Here is a 23,694-nt window from a genome sequence, read left to right on the forward strand (position 1 = left end):
CCTAAATCTACTCCAGCCAGTTGCGTACAATCTCCAAACTAATAGTTTGGCTCAAGACAAAATCAATTAAATCAGACATGACTAGACGTTTTAATTGACTGATAGCAGTTCAAACATTGTATCTAGATGATAAAATTCAGTTTCACTCGCTATCGTATGAAATTTGACTCAAAACTGAACCGAAATCGTACTCCAAGTCCCTTGGAACACTAACACAAGGTTTTAACTTTGATAATTATTATTAACATCATAAAGAGAGAGAATAATGAGAAGAGCTAGGATCATTTCTCGGCAGACCCACACAGTGCGGGACGCCGGCTACACCTGGACCCTACGCATCACCTGCAACGTGGCAACCACCCGTTTGCTAGACCGAACGCTGTTCCCCGTTCTTTCTTCCAACCTCGTGCCCCAGACTACGGTGTACCGTGTCTGACAAGTTCAACGGCTCAGGAAAGACGGCGGGCCCCATCGAAGATTCCAAGCAGAGATAAGATGCTGTGGGTCCAACAAATCAACCACCGCCAGGTCATTGTCCTCGATGGGCCCCACTCCTTGCCTTCCCGCGTCCTCGTCGCCTTCCCACTCCCTTCCCTTCCCTCCCTCATGCGCGGGTGCTTTGAAAGTTCGAAAGGGAGGGGGGGAGAAAAGCTAGGGTTGGGGTTAGGGTTCGTGAAAAATATTCCACCATCGGAGCCCCGAATTAACTCCAGAATGGATTCCGATCTGGTCTAGAGATCTGGCGTCAATCGATCGCTGGAAATGGAGCGGCTCTTGAAGAAGATGCTCCCCGCTGGCGCTCCGCCGCTGGCCGTGGACTCCGCCGACTACCCCTTTGCCATCGAGTACCATGGCCCCCCGGTTCCATATGACATCCCCGAGGTTATCCCCATCGAGATCGGGCGGATCCCCGTCGTCCCGTCCCTACCGTCCCCAGGCCCGCTGAAGAAGCGCTCCAAGATCGGGCGACTCGCCGTCGACCCGGCCGGCGCATCACCTACCTCTGTCATCGAGAACCACACAGCGATGGACCGCCTCGACTCCGTCGAGGTTCGCAGCTCCGGCGCGCTGGGGTCTGCCGCGTTCCCCGACCGCTCCGCGGAGCTCTCGGATGGTATTATTGACAGCTCCGGCGCGGTGGGATTCAAGGAGGTCGAGGGGTTCGACGGTTCCTCGGAGGGTATTGATAGCTCCGGTGTGCTGGGGTTCTCCGGCGAGGTCAAGGAGGGCGAGGGGTTCGAGGGTTCTTGGGAGGGCACCGGCAGCTCCGGCGTGGTGGGGTTCTCCAGCGAGTTCAAGAAAGGCGAGAGATTGGAGGGTTCGCCGGACGACACGGTTCATGGCAGGGTTTTGACGGAGTCGGCTCTCAGCTCGGAGTCTGAATTCCGGTCGTCGGCCTTGGGGGATGATGAGGCCCTTAATCCCGAGGCAAAGAGAGCTGTGGTCGTGACGTTCCAAGACTCCGCCCGGTCCAGTGGCCCGGCTTCCCTGGCGATTGGATTATCTCCTCGGGGGAGGAGGGTAAAGAAGGAAGCATGCTACCAATGCTTGAAAGGGAGCCGATTCACAGAAAAGGAGGCTTGCTTGGCTTGCGACGCAAAGTACTGCAGTGGATGTGTACTGTGGGCGATGGGCTCCATGCCGGAAGGGAGAAAGTGTGTTTCTTGCATTGGGTCTTCGATAATGGAGACTAAGATGGAGAAATTGGGGAAGCCCTCCCGAATGCTTAAGAGATTACTGAGTTCGTTGGAAGTCCAGCAGGTGATGAGGTCTGAGATGGACTGCGAGGCGAACCAGCTAAGACCAGACGATATTTGTGTGAATGAGAAGAAACTTACCCAAGAGGAGATGGTTTTGTTGCAGAGCTGTCCGTGCCCGCCCTCTAAGCTGAAGCCAGGATACTATTGGTATGATAAATTCTCGGGATTTTGGGGAAAGGTGAGCAAACAACTGGCATATGCATACCCACTACATTTTTTTCTTCGAAGAAGTTGAACCCAATTACTGGAGTTTTGATTGCGGAATCCACGAAAGTTTTTCTTTAGTTTTCTGAAATAAGTCTATCTCATTGTGTGAATTATGAAAAACATCTACTTTCTCCCTTTATCACTTCTATAAGAAACTGAAGTGTTTTGATAGTGCAATAAGGATCAATGTTTGCCAATATGATCTCATTTTCTGTTGTTTAAACATACTCTAAAAGGTTTTCATGTTATGGGTTCGTATTCAATCAAATGTAGTCTAGCATTCATCTTTTCAAGTCAAGAATTGTCCTTTGTTTGGCAAAGTGCATGAGCTTAGTCATTAGAGTACTTGCAAAAGGCTCAGCAAGTTGTTTGGATTTGTTTTGATGAACGAATTAACAGCAAGGACACAAACCTCACAAGGTCATCAGTCCAAATCTGAATGTTGGGGGCAATATTATGAAAAATGCAAGCAATGGGAACACTGGAGTCTTGATTAATGGACGAGAGATTACAAAAGTTGAGCTGCGGATGCTTAAGGTTTATCAACAAACCATTATATATGAGCATTTAAATTTTTGATTTGGTTATAGAACCAGATGCAAACATGTCTATGTTGTAGTGGGCAGGAGTTCAATGTGCCGGGAAGCCTCACTTTTGGGTGAATGCTGATGGGACATACCAGGAAGAGGGGCAGAAGAATATAAAAGGCCAGATTTGGGGGAAGGTGAGCCCCGATCTTCTTCCTTCAAACTTTTTATTTTCATTTTGTAGATCATATTGAAATTGATACGTTTTTGACTACTTGTTTGGCAGCCTATACTAAAGCTGCTTGGCCCTGTTTTATCATTGCCTATTCCTAGTAATCCATCAAATCTTTCTGGTGAAGAAGTGAATAACATGGTCAATAGAGCTGTTCCTGACTACCTTGAACAAAAGACACTCCGGAGGCTTCTTTTGGTTGGGGATCAGGGATCAGGGACAAGTACCATATTTAAACAGGTATTGCAGATTAAATAGACACATATCTATCCATGCACGAACACAAATATATACATACAGTTACATGTACCTATTTATGTTTGAGCTACAATCATACGTGTAGTTGAAGCATGAAAGCATCTAAATTGATGCTGAGTGCAACCAACTATATGTATAATATTACCAAAAATTTTAAATTAGACAAAAAGAAGTATTCGAGAAAGTTGAGAGCAAATTATAGGCCTTAAACATGGTCTTAGTAATCATTAGCCAGAATCTTCTTCCCATGTCCCATGGCCTGTTTGGATCCAGCTCATTTTGATGCTTTTCTTCTAGTTTTCAATTGGTCATCTTTTATATCTATCACATGCTAACAACTCAACCATAATTTAGTATGAGCTGTATTAGCTAACATCATACCATTTATCATTCATGAACTGCAGTACTATGTATTTTGATAAAAAATAGCACAATTATTTTTGTTATTTTATGATATCTATCATTTTGCATAGATGCTTCCTAGGCACTCTCATATCAAGAGCTTTGGTTTTCAACTCTTGCATCAGGACAAGATGCAATGTCTGGATAAAACATACTGAAGATTACAAATGCGATTGTCACTCTTATAATCTTTGATTTTTGTGTGTCACAAGGGAATATTTTTTGCTTTATGATGCTGTAGGAAATCAAAATAAATGGCAATTTGGTGATATTTATATTTCTCCGTTAAATGAAATAGTATTTTATGAGTATCGAGATTTTTTATTCAATTTTAGCTGACAATTCTTGTGCTTATGCTCAAGAGATGGATACAAGATCCCAACCATCTTAAGAGGGAATACAAGAGCTACAAAAATATCTAAAATGAAATTTATTACTGCCATGTGAACTCTTATGCACTTTTCCAGTTTCTAACTTAAAATCATGAGCACTACTTCTCCAAATTTGGACCATTGTGTGCTTTTAGCATGCTTAATTCTTGTGGGTGATTCTAGGTAGAAAAATATGAGAATATACTTCACAAGTTAAAAACAAAAAGAAAAAGACAATTGGTATTTTATAAAACATATTCACATGCAAATTGCAAAGAAAGTGGCTGTGATCATTAGTGTAGACTTGCATCACACTCTGTAGGAGGACCAACATGAGAGGTTAGTTAACTAAGACAGTTTCAGAGTCATTAACAATATCAAGCTTTGTGCCAATATTGTTGCTAAGAGGAATCAATTTATGCTGGAAAGTAATAAGAAAAGGATCCTCTTTGGTATTTTTCTTTAATGTGGAGAATAGCTATCGAAGGGTATACATTAAGATCTTAGTGATGTTTATGAGGCTGCAGCGACAAATGTTAGATATTGTACTGGCTAAGGCAATGAGCTTTTACGTGCTGAAAGCCTATTAACAAGGATTAAACTTAGTCGTTGTAATTTTACATATGATCGTTGAACTTGCCACCAATAATATTGAGGTCCAATTGCATTTGTCAATAGTGGATTATGTTGTGTTAAACAATTAGACAGAGCTTGGTATAGTGGTTTTGTATGGAATAATGAGACAGTTTCATTTTTGGTGGGGATGGGGTAGCAGTAGGTCATGTTTCATGTCTCAGTGGTTAACACCATATCATCTGTTAGTAGCACAGTCAGTTCACAAGTTGAGTTAAACCATATAATTCAAATCAAGTTAGGTCACATCAGTTAAAACTAGTGCCTGGTATCAGAACCCTAATGAATCATGACATTCAACATAATTACTTTTAGTTTAATATCCTTAATGATAAATTATTGTTATTCTTTTTTTTTTTTTAATTTCAGCCTTCAAACTTTTCCTAGAATATTGATTGCTCTAACATTTTTTGAACCTGAACCTGTTTTTTCTAAGAGTTGGGAAGAAACAATGAAAGTGTTACAGAGAAGATTGAGTAAAATGAACTAATGGATGATGTAGCCATGAAGCTCTTGATATAGCAAAAGGGGATCCTTAAAGCTGGCCCTAGATAAAAGATGCATTTATGGCTATGCACTATGAAGGAACAAGGTTTATACTCTCTCTCTCTCCCTCCCCCTCCCCAGCCGTATCTTCAAGCTGTTACCAAGATGCAGATGTCTTATAAGCCTGATGGAGAAGGAAAGGTTAAAAAGGAGGCAGAATAATCATGGACTTATACAGGGCAAGTTGTTGGATAGTAAAGGGAAATGTGCTGCAGTAGATGAGATGTAGATTATGATGGATTGGGTAGATCTCTAGCAGCATGATATATGTTGTGTGAGAAGATGCTTGAGAAGATTCTCAACAAGATTCTTTACAATTATTATGATAAGGACATGTATAAACCATGTATAAGAATTAATATGTTAGTTATTTTGGAAAAAAGGTTCTTGATTGAAAAAAGAATAAATCTTCATTATGTAAGTTATTGGTAAGATCGCTCCTTGATAGAAACGTGAGCCACCTGAAGTAATGAGAAGACCTCAGGTTATTTGGTCACAAGGAGCATGGCAGTTATTTGAGATCAAAAACATCATTTTGCTCTTGAATATGATGTCATCAAGTTCCATTATTAATGTCAGTTAAAAGACTCAACCATGGTGGTACATTGATCTGGTAGAATTTTACAAAGCCATTATTACTCTATCCAGTGATGCTTAGATAAATCCATGTTGAATGAGAAAGTCTACGGCAGCAAACTTATTAGAAATTGTTAATAAGTTTCTACATGTATTAGGGCGAATAGGATTATACATGACAAACTTCCCGTGGAGCACTGGGATATTTTTACTTGTGTTGCTTGTAGTCAAGTAGAAGTGCTGCAGAAAGAGCAGAAGTGGACATTGGAAGGCATATATTGAACATGAAAGTATTACTTTGCTTTGAGGATAAAGGGAAGAACTAGATCTTTGGGCTACATGAGCAAACAATTCCTTGGCTATGGAGGGCTGGGGTACTGGAAGGTGGTTCATAGAACTATATCAGCATAGTGGTGGAGCTAGTACTTTGCCCAAGCAGAGGCAATAATAGCATCCCATGATCTACGATTAGTCTGCAAACTATCATGATTGCATACAAAGCAAACACGAATTTCAATTTAATACTTTTTTTGTTTTCTTGTTTTTCAATTTCCAATCATGATCTAGGTAAACAAATTGGAAGAATATTTTAGGAATATTTATAGGTGCATCTCTAGAAAACTAATAGTCTTATGTAATCATAGGTTTTAAATTGGCTTTTAAAATTGTTTTCTTTAAGATTTTGGGTAATTGTATGTGCATCTGTTTATTTATCACCTTCTGGGCAGTATTTAGACTGCCTATCTTTCAACTTAAAGTCCAAAATGGTGTCACCAGAAACATCATACTACTGCTTAATAATGAAAGAAAAAAGAAAAGAAAGTAAAAAAAATTATATACCTATGCTAATTAGTGATGCTTGCTGAGGCTCTCAATGCCTCTTCTCTATATGCTCAATTTACAGTAAAAAAATATCTCGTAACAGTGGATCCTTAAATTGCTTATTTAGTACAGTGATTGCCGGATTAAGAAATTAAATAAAATCTAGAAGGAATCTTTTTTTTTTTTTGCGGGGGGGGAGGAGGGGTGGGGGGTGGGGGGGAGGGGGGGAGTGCGGCGGCTTGGGGTGAGGGGGGCTTTGATTATGGTCTGACATCATGGTTTGCCTTGTGATGAGCCGCTAGAATTTCCTAAAAGAAAATAAGTGGATGGGAATTTCAGACCATGACGAATTGCCATGCACAGTTGGAATGGAGTAAATCATTATAGATTACGAGTCATAAGGTTACTTAAATTCCAATTTTGGATGGAGCAGATCTCTTCCAAATTAGGGCCTGTTTGGATGATTTGGCTGAAAATTATATGAGATTCTTGGGTTAGGACAATACAACTAGCAAAATCGTAGGATTACAGACTGGGCTAGGCCTATATTCATAAATATCTAGGAGTAGCTTTGGATTGGGCCGGCTCGAATCCCATAGAAAGAAAAAAAAGACCTCAGCAATAGGAGTTGGTTAAATTCAATATTCTTAAAACCAAATCAGACAGTGAACCGACAAGCTTCCCGATTTCCAAAAAATAGAAAAAAATTCTAAAAATTCAATACATCATAATTATATTTTATTTTTTAAAAAATCTAAAAAAAGGAAAATAGAAAAATAAGAAAAAATCTTAAAAATAGAAAAAAATTAGCAAATATAAAAATACATTTTAACCTATTTTTCGATTAACGAACACCAAATCCATGCAAATAAGTCAAAATAATATGAACCTAGCTCAATCAAAAACTCTTTTTTGTCTTTTTCATTTGCTTTTCTCTGTTTAATTTTCAAACTCAATTCTTCAATCCCCAAACTAGATCACCAAAACCATTTACACATTTAAACTCAACAATTTTATCTTTTTTCAATCACATGAATGATTGGGCCATAATTCACACGATTTCTATAGATAAAATCCAAATTGAAAACAAAAAAAATATAGTTGAGGGCAAATACCAAACGATTAGGTTCCGATTAGGTGGAAGCACAACGGTTCTCCAAGGCAATGAGTTCCTCCTCCCCTCGGCTCTTAAACAACAAATATTTGACAGCTAGCCCTGTGACTAAGGTAATGAAGATGCCGCTGTTGAGACATCATGGCAGATATAAGGAGGTACTCGATAGCCGAGTTGACCCTAAAGAGGATGGAGGAGGCAAGCCTCGCCGAAGCCCATGGCTGAGTGGCGGCGGCGGAGAGCAGTGTGGTCTTGATGGGTGACTGCGGTGAAGAGGGCTTGGTCCTCCATTTACTAGTAGAAGGCAACGACGAGGAAGAGGGTGAGGAGGCTGAGGCTGTGTTTTGGCCACCGATTGGGCAGTGGGTTCTATATATGGAGGAGAAAGGGAGAGATCGAGGGAGCTTTGGGAGGAGGGCGGTGGTGGCTCGATCCAGTTGAGGGAGGAGGAATTAGGGTGAGGTAGCATGCCTCACTCGCCGATTATGATAGCTGCAAGGTTGGATTGAGTTTTGATTCCTTTTAAATTACGGGGAGGTAGCACGAGAACCAGACCGGACTGGCCAGTCTGATCGGTTTATCAAGTTCTTTCAGGTTTGACCGAGTTTTGACTACTTTTAAAATATCTTTTGAACAGGTTCAAATAGGCGACCAATTCTTGGTTAAACTGGTCGAACCAACCAGTCCGGTCCGGTTTTAAAAATCATTGGCTAAATTCCCAAATCTTAGGGTGGTCAACCTCCAACAACCCCCCACCCCACCCGTACATGGCACAGTTTTCAAGCAATATAGCTGTATACACAGTGAAATTAAGAGCTTTCAGGATCAGAAAACTATAGTAGACATTTTTTGGACTTTGTCTCACTGGCTTGATAATACTGTGTTACATTGCCATGTGTTGCCTAGTTAGATTTCATTAGCGAGGTCTTATCATTTTTGATTCCTGATTGAACCCTTCGTTAGTCATTCTGAACTGCCATGTCTGTCATTCGAATTGGGTATTGAAAAGTTTCCTTTGATGCTTGAGTTCACATTGTATGCTCATAACTATTTTTCTGGTAAGGTTTGTCATGCTACAGCTAGTACAAACTCTTGGTATGTAATAAAATGTTAAGGAGGATGATTGTGTAAAATGCAACTTATTTTTCTCTTAGGCGAATCAACATGCTTCTAGATCTACTAGACTTCCTTACAACTGTTCTGCCCTTATTGTAATATACCATGCGCTTGAATTTTGTATTAAAGAGATCAATACATATATTTTCTAATGCATAATGACACATTGACATGTTCACTTTGAAGCTTCTTTTTCCATCTCCTGTATTATCAGCCAGCTGATTGAATTTGCTGAATACTTATCTCAGGCCAAGTTCTTGTATGGAAGTGTTCCTTTCTCAGAGGATGAGCGTCAAGATATTAAGCTTGTGATACAGAGAAACATATATAACTATCTTGGAATACTACTTGAGGGGCGTGAATGGTTTGAGGAAGAGAGTTTGACTGACAAAAGGAAAAGCAAGCAATTTCATTCTTCAGGCCCAGGTATGATCTTCAACTAGTTTCAATTATTTCTGTTCTTATTTCTTGTACAAATAAGTTATTAAGAAATTGTATATCATGAAATTGAAATATTGATTTCTTTAGGGACAAATCAATGATTATATAACTACCATATTATATGAATTTCATAGCTTCTGCCAATTATTAATCACTGAATAATGGAGTTCCAACGGACAGTTGCTATGATACTGAAAGTGAGTCATCAATGTTTTTGAACTGGTAACTATATACATTTATGCAATATGGATGGGTAATATGTTGCCTTTGCTATAGTATGGATCCTAAAGGGATAACGAACTGGTGAGATGGTTGCTCCTATATGATGATTCTTTATCATCCAAGGACTTTTGGATAGTTAGTATCCTCTGAGACTGGATCAGGTTCAAATTAAAGAGAGTAAGAACCTAAGAGGTTTAGGTGAGGCAAACATTTAGTAAAGCAACTTCCCTCCTGGAATTTATTTTTCTTAAATTAATTGATTTGAATGGGAATCAGGATTAGCAAGTGCTTTGATAAAAAGGGGTTGGGGATATTGGCGTCCTATGCTTTGGATAATATCTCGATAATAAGAAGTTAAGAACCATTAGATGCTCTATTTTCTAAAGTTGAAAGTTCAGGATGTTTATGGAACTTTGGACATGGGATGAATTCGTGTCAAATCCTTCTAGTAATTTCTTGTAGTTTCTCTGAATTTCTTTCATGACAGTTAATGAGTTAATGTTGAATCTGGGTATCTAAAAGAATTATCGGCACTTGGCTCATCATGATTAGAAGCTTGACAAATGACCACAAATGGGCTAGAAAGGCGGTCACTACTAGCTGATGCTGGTACTGACATGAGTTATGTCAACTGCATCTTCTTCTCTTCTATTTGAGGAGATAATCTTTTGTGCTCGTTTATGAAACATTTTTCCGTTAATGCTGATTTAAAGTTCTTTCAGAGATGGATTTTTATTGTCATCATAAAAGAGCACAAAATATGAGGCGACATGCATTGATGGCTGACTTTTCTATCTATCTTTGTTCCTTTTTCTCTTGATCAAAGTTTTGGCCGGCCTGTCTTTCCTTTATGAGAAACCAAGGGTTAGGATGTTTTTTTCACATTTGCTACTTGCATTGCTGGTTATAGAATGTTTTCTAAATTACATTAGGGATTTGCAAATTTCTATTCTCATAACACACTCTAAAACATTCCTGGTTGTGACACTGCATTGGCAACTTGTTTGTTTCTTTTCTTATTTTACTACCACATAAATTTTCACTTAATTCATTATGAGTATTGATATTTTTGTTATCTTGTTTTTCAGTTCTTACTGTATACCAAAAGCACTTTCAGCAGATATATCTTAATATAGCTGAATATGTCCTTGTCCTCCTCCTCCTCCTCTCTCTCTGTCTCTCTCTTTCTCTTCTCCCCCCATCCCCTGCCCTTGGTGGAGTCCAACTTCTTGGGGAGACACCTGAGCTTCGAACAGGGAACCTCCTTCATTTGGAGGAGAGGGTGTGAGCACTGGTCTATTGCTCTGTTCCTTTTTCTCTGTTTTAAGTTCATTTCTTAAAAAATGTTAAGCAAATTTATTCTCTGAACCTTTTGCACTGTGACTTGGTATGATGCAAAACTGCTGTTTAATTGCGTAATGAATTAAGAACTGTATTAAAGGTAAATTTGTTGGTAGCAGAAAACAATGGATCAGATGAACATGATATGACAGAATACTACATCAGTCCACGGCTGAAAGCATTTTCTGATTGGCTTCTCAAAATTATGGCTTCTGGTAACCTTGAAGCTGTTTTCCCAGCTGCTACTCGCGTATATGCCCCATTAGTCGAGGAATTGTGGAATGCTGCTGCTATTCAAGCGACATATAGGCGGAGAAATGAACTACGATTGCTCCCTAGTGTTGCCAGTTATTTCTTAGAGCAGGTAATTAGCACTTTCCATTCTTCTTTTCCTAAATTATCTTCATCATAGTATAAATGCTCTCTATTCCTTAACATTAATGATTCTTATCACTTCTCATTTTGGTTCACAGAAGTTCATTCCTGACCTTCCATCTTTGTATGTAAAAAGGGTTTCTTGAAATCTATTTCAAGGAATAGGAGATCTGTAGGCCTCAGTAGGAGATGAGGACAATAAACCCTGAAGACTTGATTATTTGAACATTAGATATGACTTGGAAGCCGAACTAAAATGAACTAGGGAGAGACTTCACAATGCCATGGCGGACGTGCAGGTTTATGTATAGGGAACTATGGATTTATGGTTTTATTAAATTCTGGAGGAAGTTTAATAGCTAACTGTTATGTGACTGGAGGCCTGAATTTGCTTTTAGGGCATGTTTGGGAAAACCCTGTGGGAACTGGCTGGGTAGGGTGGAAAGAGAATGTGGAGAAGGAATGGGGGAGCAGAAGGGCTAGAGGGAGAGCCCATGGGGTCGCGCCTGCCCCATTCTCCTGGGTTGAAAGAAATGACCTTGAGAGATGAGAGATCATTTTTATCATCCCATGGGGACTGGCCAAGCGTGACACTCTTGCGCCCTTCTTGCTCCTCTCCCCTGCTCTCTCCCTTTCTCCTTTTCCTCCTCATCCTCCCAAATCTCGCCGGATCCGGCAGGATTTTCCCAAAGAGGGCCTTAATTGAACCACTGCAAGATGGGTCCCGATGCCAAGGATCGAATCTCAGATCTCAAGGTTTTTAACTTTCCAAAGGATTTTGAAGTGATTTAAATAAGTAGATGGAAGGAGAGAAGTGTACGATATGGAAAAAAAGGCATGAAGTGGATTACTGCATGTAGTCTTTACGATCATATAGACCCTCTGAATCCTTGCCTAGGTTGAAGATGGTGTTACCATTGACATCATGATGCAGAGGAAGAAGTAAAAGCTCAAGATACTTGTTACAACTGAAAAGATCTTTACAGGACAAGACATTGTATAAGTAGGTTTTCTTTGCCTTAGGCGCATAATGCACAAAAAATGAAAGAAATATTTTTTCCAAGGGGAAAGGTAGTGGCTTCTATGATGACTTGCCAAACATATAGCAATTGAAGTTAGCTCAATCTTAAAGATTCCGTTACACTAGATCATGAGAAAATAGAAGATGACTTCTTGATGAACAAAAGACAAAAAATTAGAATTTGCCATGCATAATTGCACCTAAAGTATTCTTTAACTTAATCCTAGTAACTCTTAGATTTCCTTCTTAGTCAAAACTATAACTAGATTAAGATTTTTAGGCACTAAGCCTACTTAAAGTAGAACCCTGAAAGCAACCAAGAAGAAGCTCTTTGAACATACATGAACATTATAGTAAAGATATAATAAAATTAATAACCAAAACTACTTCAAATAACCTATCCCCTGTAACTAGTATATGACAGGATATGCTTCCCTGGTTGTATGGTTAAAAGCTACTTGTTCAATGATCAAATTGTCAATTCCACAAATCAACAAACCCATTAGATGGAAAGGTTGTTTATTTCCCTGTATCATATTTTCCTTGTGTAGGTATGTTAAGTACATTTCTGAGGAAAAGAGAAACTCAACCAGACAAGTATCTTTGTTTATTCTATTTGCTACGTATAAAGGCTTCATGTATCTATATGACACTCAGAAACATGGAATTGGTCAATTTGGCTATTGAGTTGGGTGGAATTTGCTAGCTAGAAAACGTTAGTAGGAAATATGATTTTTAGTCAAATTTGCTTCTTAGCCCAGCCCCCTCCTCCCTTCGGGCAGGAGCTTGTTAGTTGTCATAACACTGTCTTGTTACTGTCATATGTATTTACTAATTATCAACTCACAGCGGACATAAGCTTTGAGGATTTTATCCTTTTCGTCTGTTATTTGTTACACAATTTCAACCTAACAAAAGTAATTGGTGGATTGAAACTTTGTCTGGATAAAAAATATTTGTAGTATCTTATTTATGATGTGCAAAGGCTACCCGTTTAATCTAAAATGTTATTCATCACTTTTCAGGTTGTTGATATATGTAGAGTGGAATATGAACCCTCCGATATGGATATCCTCTATGCTGATGGAATAACTTCATCCAATGGACTAGCATGCACAGATTTCTTTTTTCCATGCTTGGCTGGTGATGGAAATGGCAATGATGTTGATGATCATCTTGACACATTACTGATAAGGTTGGTATAAGATGTCTGCTCCAGCGATTGCAATAATGCATGCAAGACAGAGTCAAAATCTACCATTTATTTATTCAAAGGTTGGTTAATGACATTAGTTATGTTTTTAAGTGTGCCAAAACAAAGCATCAACTATGTGATCTACAAATAAAACTGTAGGCTTTTCTAGTATTGAGCAACATGGTAGCCAGTTTCTACATGTATAGTTTGCTCTGGGAGGAGTTGATAGAACCCCACCCTTTTATCATCTTTACTAAAACTTTAACATCTTATAAGAAATTTAATAGCAGAAGTAGTTTAGATGTACAATAAGCATGCATTTAACATTTTCTCTATGAGAAGTATACAAGTAGGGGAGGATCGGGGTTGGGCTAGGTTGAGTTTGTTGCTGCCTAGGCTTGGGGCTGGAAAAATTTTCAGGCTTTGAGCCAGGCCTGGACCCAAAATTCTAATTTCAAGTCCAGCCCGAGCTTGATCCGAGCCTCGTCTGAACCCCAAATAAGCCCATTCCAATTCAAGCCCACATGGCGGGGGATGTGGGGGGGGGATTGAGGGAGGGATGGCATGGGGCTATGTAGTGTGGGGCTTTGTTCTCTATGGATGAGGGATTTTGTTGAGGGGAGATTGGGTTGGGGAGGGAGGACCAGATGAGGGGGGAGAGAGATTATGAGGGTGGAGAGAGAGGAAAAGGGGATCAAGTGGAGAGAGAGAGGGATAGATGCAGGAGATCATGGGGAGGGAGAGAGAGGGTGAGAGGGATCAGGAGGGGAGAGAGGAGATTGTGGGGGAGAGGGTGGGTGGGAAGAGCATCGAGTGGGGAGGGAGAGGGGGCAGGATGGGATTAGGTTTTTGGGTTGGCGGGGGGGGGGGGGGGGGGGGGTGTTGGCGGAGGGAGGGAGAGAGAGGTTGGGGTTGGGGGTGTCAGGCTTTGTGTCGGGTTTCAGGCCAGGCCTAATTTTCATTTGACTACTATAATCTAAGCATGAACCCTCATGGGCTAGGACCAAAGCCTGACCAAAAATCAGCCAACCCAATGGACATTGGGCCAGCCTGGCCCCTTTCGAGCCCTATATACAAGGTATGCCTATGTAAATTTCAAGTGTTGCTGATCTATGTTTTGAAGCCTATTTCAGATAGAGATATGCTATCATCTCATGTTTAATGACCTTGAAGCTTCTTTGTGATTCGATGATGTAAAGTTGATTATACGAACTTGAATATAAGATGTCATTAATTGCTCAGTTCAATTTTAACATCAGAATATGCTAAACTTTAAACTTCTGAATTATTCATTTTTGCAGGTATCAACTCATCAGACTGCATACAAAAAGCTTGGGAGAGAAGTGCAAGTGGCTGGATATGTTTGAAGATGTTAGGCTTGTTATCTTCTGTGTTGCCTTAAGTGACTACGATGAGTACTTTGAAGATGCAAATGGAGTGGGTATAAACAAGATGATGGAGAGCAAGAGACTCTTTGAAAGCATTGTTGGTCATCCAGCCTTGGATCAGATGGATTTCCTTTTGATTCTCAACAAATTCGATCTGTTGGAGCAGAAGATAGACATGGCCTCCCTCACCTTGTGCGAATGGTTCGATGACTTCAATCCAGTGGTAAGTCATAACCGCCCCAATAACAATAACAGCCGCAACATCAGCAATGGTGCCACCATGGCTCAGCAGGCCTTTCACTACATTGCTGTCAAATTTAAGAAGTTATTTTATTCTCTTACGGGGCGAAAATTGCATGTCACTTTAGCAAATGGGCTGGATTTAGATTCAGTAGATGCAGCACTCAGATATGCATGGGAGATTCTGAAGTGGGAAGATGAGAGGCTGGCGTTTGGTGAAGCAGTTGATAGCACAGAGCCTAGCTCCTATTCTCAATGATGGTCGGAGGGGGAAATGTCTGTAAATAGATCTGGTTTTTCATTTTTTTTCCCCCACTGTCCCCCTTACACTCTAGATGTCTTTCAATTGGATACATTATTTGTAATAATGTAATTGAAGAGGTGAAAGCCTCCTCAATCCTCCTGTCTTCTTGTAACCATCCCCAAGGAATATTTAGCGTCTTGACAATTGCAGCATAGATTACTTCAGTTTCCCATCTCAGCATAATCCAGACTACTGATAGCTTAATGGACATGGTTTGGCTGGTTCATGCAATGACTTACCTTATAAGACTGTCAAAAAAAAGAAAAAAATCTCTCATCGGGATGGAAGGAAAACTAGTCTATCGAAAAAAATTGTCCAGCGACAAATCTTCCGCTAAAATGAAGACAGGAATGAAGAATGAACCCTCCTGCCCTAGGGGAAGATAATTCCTAGCCAACCATTCAAGCAAATACACAAACAAATAATACGACCTGACATATGATTGATTCTGATATCAAGTGCCTAATGTCATATGCTAAGTAGCTCTCTTTAGAATTCAGACTAATCTTTCTTTCCATGCAATTGGATTTCAGAACTATTTTAGAATGCCACAAGCAAATATAAAAGAAATGAAGTAAGGCAGGAGAACAAAAAGAAAAGGAAAAAAGAAGGTAGTAACAAAAAGGGAAAGAAGAAGAAGAAATATAGTAGTAAAAGAAAAAGGTAGAAACAAAAAGGGAAAGAAGAAGAAGAAATATAGTAGTAAAAGGAAATAACTATTAACCGTTGGATTTAACTCCATAAAATATGAAAAATCTGAAAGAAGAATCATCACATGAGTGCAGGACATATTGCGGTACTATATTTTATTAATTACCATTTACCAGTTAGAGCTACAATCCACGGCTATCCAATTCTTGATAATTAATGAGACAGAAACTAATCAATCAAATAATTTTGTCCGTCTTCAAGTACTAGATTCACCAGGATAGGCTGATATAACTTCTTAATTATAATGTTCAATCGCATCATACAGGGAAAAACGCACTCAAAATAAATTCTCTGAAAAATAAAGCTGCAGATTGACTGACAAAAGGATAGGAACCACAGTTGAATTGATATCATGAACAACTTTTGCTACATAAATACAAATATACATCCAATCAGACCGGTATTAACTACTGAATAGTTAACCTCGTTTGCATGGATGGCATAACCACAGAACATGTCATACATATCAGAGCCATCTAAGGCCTTCAGTCTCTCTGTACACCATCAGACCCAATCCTGAGTCTCAGCTGGGCGCAAACCGATCCATGAGCATGCACATGGTGGCTTCGGAGAGGGTCACCTCCCTCCTCCCCTCACCTCGAGTTGCTTGCTGCTTTGCCAAAATAATCTCTTCTTTTCCATCACCTTTTTGCTGCGAGCATCGACGACCGCGGCCCGGCTCGACGTTACAATTCCCTGCACTACGAGCTTGCTTCTTGCCAAGCTTCGCAAACTCCCCCATCCACATTCCTACTAAACTCAACATCTCTCTTTCCCTGAGTTGGCTTTTTTTCCCTTCAGTTTATGCTATGTCTGTGAATGGAATTCTGGCTTTCTACAGGGGTGGGTGCTGGTTTATACGCATGCGTTGTATGATTGGTATCGAAGGAAACCGGGGGTTCTGCGAAACCGGGGAGTCGACGCGGTTTGGAGGGCATGCAGGCTGGATTTCGCTCTGGGAGAGAGGGGTGGGTCCAAATGGAGTGGCGTCCTCTCGTTCTCTTCTGTCGTGAGGGAGGACGCCACGTAAACGCCGTTCCGGGCCAGGAGGTCGATTTAGAAGACGCTCCCAAGAAAGCGAAGTACGTGGAAAACAGGGGACGGAGTGATTTCTGGAACAAAAATATCTACGGGTACTTGGAAAAATCTTCTGGGTAGGTGTCTCGGATTTTTTTCTTCTTCGACTTCTCCTTTTAGAGATATACTCCGCGTCTTCGGGTGTGAATGGACGAGAGGGTGGGTTCTTTTGCTTTGTTGGAGGTTGCGTCAGCTTAGAAAAACTCACGGCATGGCCAACCGTATTTAATGTAGCGTAAATGACTCGTAAACGTATTTAATCGTTTTTTATCCTCTCGTTGCTGAGCAAAAGCATCTGGAAGTTATTTGACCTAGCTAGCGTGTCACACTTCCAGGTTTTACTTTTCAGGATGGGTCGGATGCCCACTGGATTTTCGAGGATAACGCACTGAACAATGAGTGGATAAAAAAACCATGGGCGTGCATCATGTTCCGGACATTGACAACAATAATGTCGAGTTAAAGCGGATACGATTATAAACTAGTTGTTGGATGGTTGAAAGTTTATAATTTCTTTCAAATGACCATGTTTAACTTTTTTTTTTGCATGACCCGTTGTCGTTACAGGGGCACAGCAACCAGTAACAATGACATTTACATTTTTCTCTAAAAAATAATGTTTAATTAACACCCAACCCTCATAAATAATAGAGTTAGCATGCGAAAAAACTTCTACTATGATGGCATGTAATAATTTATGCGCTAACCCTTTTTCCAATGTTGTTTGCTAGGAATTTTTTTTATTATTAATTGCTAGTTTAGGTTGTTTGGCATCACTTTTATTTTTTATGTTCTATTTTAAAAATAAAAATATAAATTCATAATATTATATTTAATATTTTTGTTTCTATTTTTTTTAAAAAATATTTTATTATTTCTAAAAATAAAAATAAGATATTTTTATGTTAATATTTTGAAAAAGTATTTACCACTATTCTCGCAGTTGTCTTTGCCACTGCTAATGCCGCCACGATCTTCGTTGATGCATGATTGCCATTATTGATACAACGTTTGCCACACTTTTATCGTGGCCGCCTCCACCATCACCTTCGCATATTGCCTTTGCTATATAATCATCTTTCACTACAGGAATTATAAGTTTTACCGACGTTTTTAACAGCCTTAACCGACGCTAATAAGCATTGGTAAAAATCCACCCGACGCAACAGTAAGCGTCGTAAAAAGCGTCGGCGATACCTGAGTGGAAAATTTTTTTGCTGACGCTAAACAGAAGCGTCGGTAAAACCTGGGATTTCCCGATACTACGAAAGCGTCGGTGTAGGCCCAAAAAAGCGTCGGCATAAACTACTTCTTGGGCGTGCCAGCGGGTTTTTGCCGATGCTTATAAGCGTCAGCGAAAGCGTGCCACCCACTGGGTTTCAACGACGCTTTAAAGCATCGGGAGAGAATTTTTTTTTAAAAAAAATATATTAGAAAAACAGATGCATATCATAAATCAATATTTACATCAATATAAACCTGTATTACATTTACATCAATACAAATATTCAGGTCATTCAAAACATTCATATTGTCATACGTGATTAATAAGTTTTAGAATTATAATATTTTTTGAAAAATATAAGAAAGATACATATAAAACTTCTTAAATAATAGTCTAAAAAGTATCAGGGAACGAATATAAAACTCCACACGTCCCGTGCTCGAGTGGGTCCTCGTGTCCTCCTCACTCTCCCTAGTCTATCTATCAAAATAAAATAAAATAACCATCCATTAATTAAAACATTAAAGATAAATGATTTAATAAAATTAGATTGTAAGAAAAATTAATATATAAAATGTAAGTCAAATTACCCTGGATGTGCACGTCATCCTCGTCTGGACAATCAGCAGGTGGCACGTGCTCGGACTGAGACTCGTGCTGAGTATGTGACTCATGCTGAGAATGGAACTCGTGCTGCTGGGGCTCGTCTGGCTGCTGGGACTGCAGGGACTGATCGGAAGAAAATCCTACGGACGTGTATTGAAACTTAACATCTCTGTATCGTTTTCCTCGCGGCATATTGTTATGCACAAAAAAAAAGCAATATTAGTTAAATAAGAGTTAAAATCTAAATGAATTGCTAATTAATTCAATGTGATCAGCTGAGCAATTGAAAGAGATCGTAGCAATCCTATAATCACAAAGAACCTTTCTATTGCCAACATGGCATACGGCAAATGGCACAAAGAGAGATTGGTTTATAATTACTGTAATTTCAATCCAGCGAAGTTACTGAATGTGTGCACACTGAATGACATCAAACATCAAGATTTCCAGCAATACTCAACACAGAAAACTAGCAAAATGATACCGTCCATACTTCACAACGGTGTCTATATAGATAAACATACAGCCTGTTCAACTGAACTAGAACAGCTAACAAGGCCCTCATAAAAAAGTTTTGGGATTGACACCTTGTGCTTGATGCCCAAGCCTTGGCGTGCCAAGGACCTAAACTCTAATCTCTCTTTGTGCTAAATGGCACAAAGAGAGATTGGTTTATAAACTATATATATATGGTCTGGCTGGGTTAGAATATTAAGACATCCGACCGCTTAACCTGGAAATGAACTAATTCAATTTGTGAGAATTGGAACCAAACTAATCTATATTATTTAGACCTTGCACTGATGATGTACTTCTTATTATCTGATGAAATATTACTCAGAAAACATTTCTATATCAAGAACAGTTGCCGACCATGCCAGGGACCTCTGTTTTTCAGTTACTATATTTTGCATAGGTTGTCAAGAACAGTTGCTAAGACTTTTACAAAGAGCATCGATACAAGAGAAAATGGATTCTCACCTCCAAGTTGCATAAGTAGGATTGTTATTTTATTCCCTTATCATGTTGATCCTTGATTTAGATCCCTATGCCAATTGAATTGGCAAGGATGTAACAACTTCAGACTACAGGAACTACACTGTATCTCCTAGAAATTACTAAACCATATAATCTTTTCAAGAGAATATGTCATGTTGATGCTAAAACTTTACAAGATGCAACAGTGCATGGTTTGTTAGCTTGCTACGAGTTCTGGAAGTTGTGCTGACATTTAGTCCTTGTATTTAAAGTTCTCGATGTAAATAACCATCATCATTGAATTTTTATAGCTCTGAATCATGGAGGATGTACGATCTAGAATCCTTGTATATGCCCATTGTGTCTTGCACTAACCATTGTGCAGGGCTGCATGGTTTGCCTTTTGTCGCCCTATCTAAATTACAGAATTCAGGATTTTTTAAATCTCTCAATTCAAGACACCTGCTGATTTTTGTTTACCTGGTGCAGGGGACTGGTGGTTCTTTTGCATGGCTTGAATGAGCACAGGTGTGTTAACATCTCATTCCACTAAAATTTATTAAGGTAACTGTTGGAGCTTATGCATAAATTTTGAAATGCTGCTGAAGGAAACTGTTTTGTGGTCTGCAGTGGAAGATATAATTATTTTGCGAAGCAACTGATTGATAATGGATTTAAAGTGTATGCAATGGATTGGATTGGTAAGTTATCAACTGAGCATCATCTTTAGAAAGATCATTTGCTTTCTGTTTGACAAAAGCAAGTGGAAGGCATAAATGTTTGCATGCTGGATTTACTGCTAGCCAAGAAAAAATAAATCTATTAGTTAAAAGTTGAATATAAATTTGCATTGTTGCTTCTTCATCATGAAAAGAAATCTCATGTTTTCATCCCCTTCAGTAAACTTTTCCTTTTAATAAGCAAAATAGCACTACATTGCAGTTTGATAAATTTCCTATTGGGTCATGTTCAAATTGCATCCTACCCATGCTTCGGGCAAACAGGATCTTGGCTTCTCCTTTGAGAGTGTCATTGTGGCTGCACCCACAGCAAGCGGGCCATCCTGCTCGTGATGCTCCCAGACACGCCTAAACAAACCTTCCATGAAATGTTCTTTCTCTATCTTATAGCAGAGGACTAAGAAACAAGCCCCTTAAAAATAGTTGCCCATTTGAATTTTTTTTCCTTTTTTTTTGGGGTTTCGAATAAGGCCAATAAAATCAAGAACAAAATGCAAAGAAGGATTACAAAAATTCTACATAGAATCAGAAAAATCAAGTGCTGCAATAACAACCGAGGGAAATATAAGAGGCAATATAATGCAAAAAAACCATATAAGTATCCAAAAATAAGCACCACGAATCCCCGCAAATAAGATCAGAAGTAACAGACAATACATCATGCATACAAATAAGGACTTCATATAGGCATTGTTTCTATGGACCAATCCACAAGCTACTAATATTTGGTTAATTCTAAAATTTGAAATGCCGGAGAGGGTTGGGAAAAAAACTCACCTGCTATTAAATGCCGGAGAGGAGGGAGGAGGAGAGGAGCTTGCCGTCAAATGTCGCCCGGCGCCGGAGAGGACAAGGGTCGGCCGCTCGTCGTCGGAGAGGAGGGAGGAGGAGAGGAGCTAGGACTAGTCTTGATCGGGATGCAGAATGAGGAGAAGGCGAACGACCGCTAGGTTTTGATGTCAATTTTACTTCTGATGACGCGTATAAGCGTTGTCTTAGTCCCCAGTCTACGACGACGCTAATTTAGCGTCGTCTATAGCCGACGCTTTTTAAAAGCGTCGGTAGGTTTTGGCGCTGGTCCGAAAACCGCCGACGCTTGGCAAAAGCGTCGGCAAAAAAAAGTTGTTAAAGCACCATTTTGCTGTAGTGTCTCTCCCAACGAATACAGCTATCGCCACCATCGTCTTCCTACACTACTACCATCCTCAACCAACAACGCTACCATTGTTTTCATTATTTTCGCCGCCAACTCTACTAGCATATTTATATATTTTAAAATAATCAACTATATCATATACATATATTTATTTAAAAAATAAAATTATATATTTATTTTAAATATGAAGCCCACGTACGTTCTCTCTCTCTCGCTGTTGTTTTTGCCCTTTCAATAAAATGTGGCAGGAATGGTAGTGCATGAGGGCAAAATGGAAATGCGGCATGAGTTGTTACATCTTTTATTATGGTTCATATTTCCTTGCCAACGTTGTAAATATTAAAGGTTGTTACATGAGAGAACGTGTGGATACACCACACACACACCATTTGAGCTCCCATGAGAACCACTCTTTCAAGCAGGACATAGCTCCTCCCTTCAATCCCAAGCAGACCAAGAACAAGGTGAGGGTGCTTAGGTTAAAACGCTGGGTCATTGGTATCTTGAAACTTTCAATTCTTTATGGTGCTTTCTCACAAGTGAAACTTTCAATAAGACTACATTTCAGGCTGGTTGGGTTGGCCTGAGGGCAAAGTCTAACCCAAAACCTAATCTCCATGCATTAACCCTAACCCAAATCAACCTGATCTTGAGTTGGGTGTGGGATATCTCCGCACCCAACTCAACCCTATCTTAGGGCCTGTTTCTTTGCTTATTTGGGCCATCTGCAGGCCCAGGTGTACGTGGGCTTGGATCGCCACGACTCATTGGGCTATATCTCGAGTTGCTGGGTAGGGCCGAGATGCTGCATCTTGGAGTTGTGCAGCGGAAGACCCTGAAGTCTTTGGCAAGCCCAGGTTCCAATATGCCAATTTGTTCTTCAACCCTTTCCTCCTCCCTTCTTTCGTTTTGATTTCCACGTACTTTCTCTTCCAAAACCTTGACCAATGAGACTCTCTCCCCCTTTCATTAGCCTTGTTCAAAGCTTCACCCTTTGATACCATGTTGAAAAGAAGAAATAAGAAAAGAAAATTGTATTTCTGTTTGTCATTATAATGTATAGGAGCAGCCTTTATATAGTACTAGGAGGCTGACAAAGTTTGGTAGAGTCGACTATGTTTGGCACAATCAATTACAAATTAATCAATGGTCCTACAATAATTCTTCTCGAATCCTAACCCTAAGCATCTGGCTCATATTTTCGACACTTCCATATTTACACGCATTGCTTTCTGCATCAATTTTTTTAGTATCTAGGGTTTAGGAATAGGATCAGAAATCAAAATATGGTAATTTTTAGAAGTTACTGTCATCAGCAAAAAAGCATCTGATGGTATTGATGCCATGGTTAAGACAGGAAGTTGGGGTTGATTTTGGCCTCTTAAAATAGTTTTCTAATTTGTATCTTTCTACTGTTTTCTAAAGATCTTTTAGGGTATCCCATTTGTGTTTTCTTTTTCACGTGGTATTATCTTGATTAACTAATGTATCCTTAAGCCTTTTTGTTAATAATTTCTACTGTTAGCTGGATAAAGGTGACTCTAGGTGGTAGAGGCTATTAGAGGAGCAAGTGCTTAAACAAATACAAGCTTGAAAGATGAGTTGACATGATCCAACCATATAAGATATTGTATTCAAATTTGGTTTAAGAAATTATTTAAGTTTGAAAGAAGATCACATAGGCTGTTTAGTTGCCGGTTTTAACAAAAATAAATTTATAACATTTTAGAACCTCACCCATAATGACTAGCTGGAAGGTATTATTTAAATTTCTTAGTCTTGTATAAGTATTCAAGATCTTCCCAGAGAATAACAGATGTGAGACTAAATACATTGCCCGCACGAGACCTCATAGAATTCATTTCATATTTTAAAATCACTGAGTTTTATAACAATATTTTTAGAATTGCGTTTCATTAAAATTGTCTAGAAAAGAAAGTTTATAAACCTGAAAACAGTTTCTGTTGATAAAGATGTTATGTTTCTCTTGTGAATAAATATGTTTGTTTCTTCCTTATTTATAATCAAACTTGATGAGGTAACTGCTACATATAGCTTTTACACCACTTTGGACCTGTAGACAGGCAACTAGTTTGGGTGAAATATTCCA

At 39.4% G+C, this 23,694-nt stretch overlaps 1 protein-coding gene across 1 annotated transcript; it reads left to right on the plus strand.

The window, feature by feature from the left end:
* Positions 1-615: 615 nt before the first annotated feature.
* Positions 616-15,295, plus strand: LOC103709166 (extra-large guanine nucleotide-binding protein 1-like). The gene is made up of 8 exons (XM_008794393.3): positions 616-1,938; positions 2,367-2,504; positions 2,587-2,691; positions 2,781-2,966; positions 8,813-8,990; positions 10,688-10,932; positions 12,990-13,159; positions 14,461-15,295. Exons 1-8 carry the CDS (start codon positions 763-765, stop codon positions 15,044-15,046), a joined length of 2,784 nt encoding a protein of 927 aa, XP_008792615.2. The 5' UTR covers positions 616-762; the 3' UTR covers positions 15,047-15,295.
* Positions 15,296-23,694: the final 8,399 nt, after the last annotated feature.

This window comes from Phoenix dactylifera, chromosome 16, assembly GCF_009389715.1.
Source record: "Phoenix dactylifera cultivar Barhee BC4 chromosome 16, palm_55x_up_171113_PBpolish2nd_filt_p, whole genome shotgun sequence".
NCBI lineage: Eukaryota > Viridiplantae > Streptophyta > Magnoliopsida > Arecales > Arecaceae > Phoenix > Phoenix dactylifera.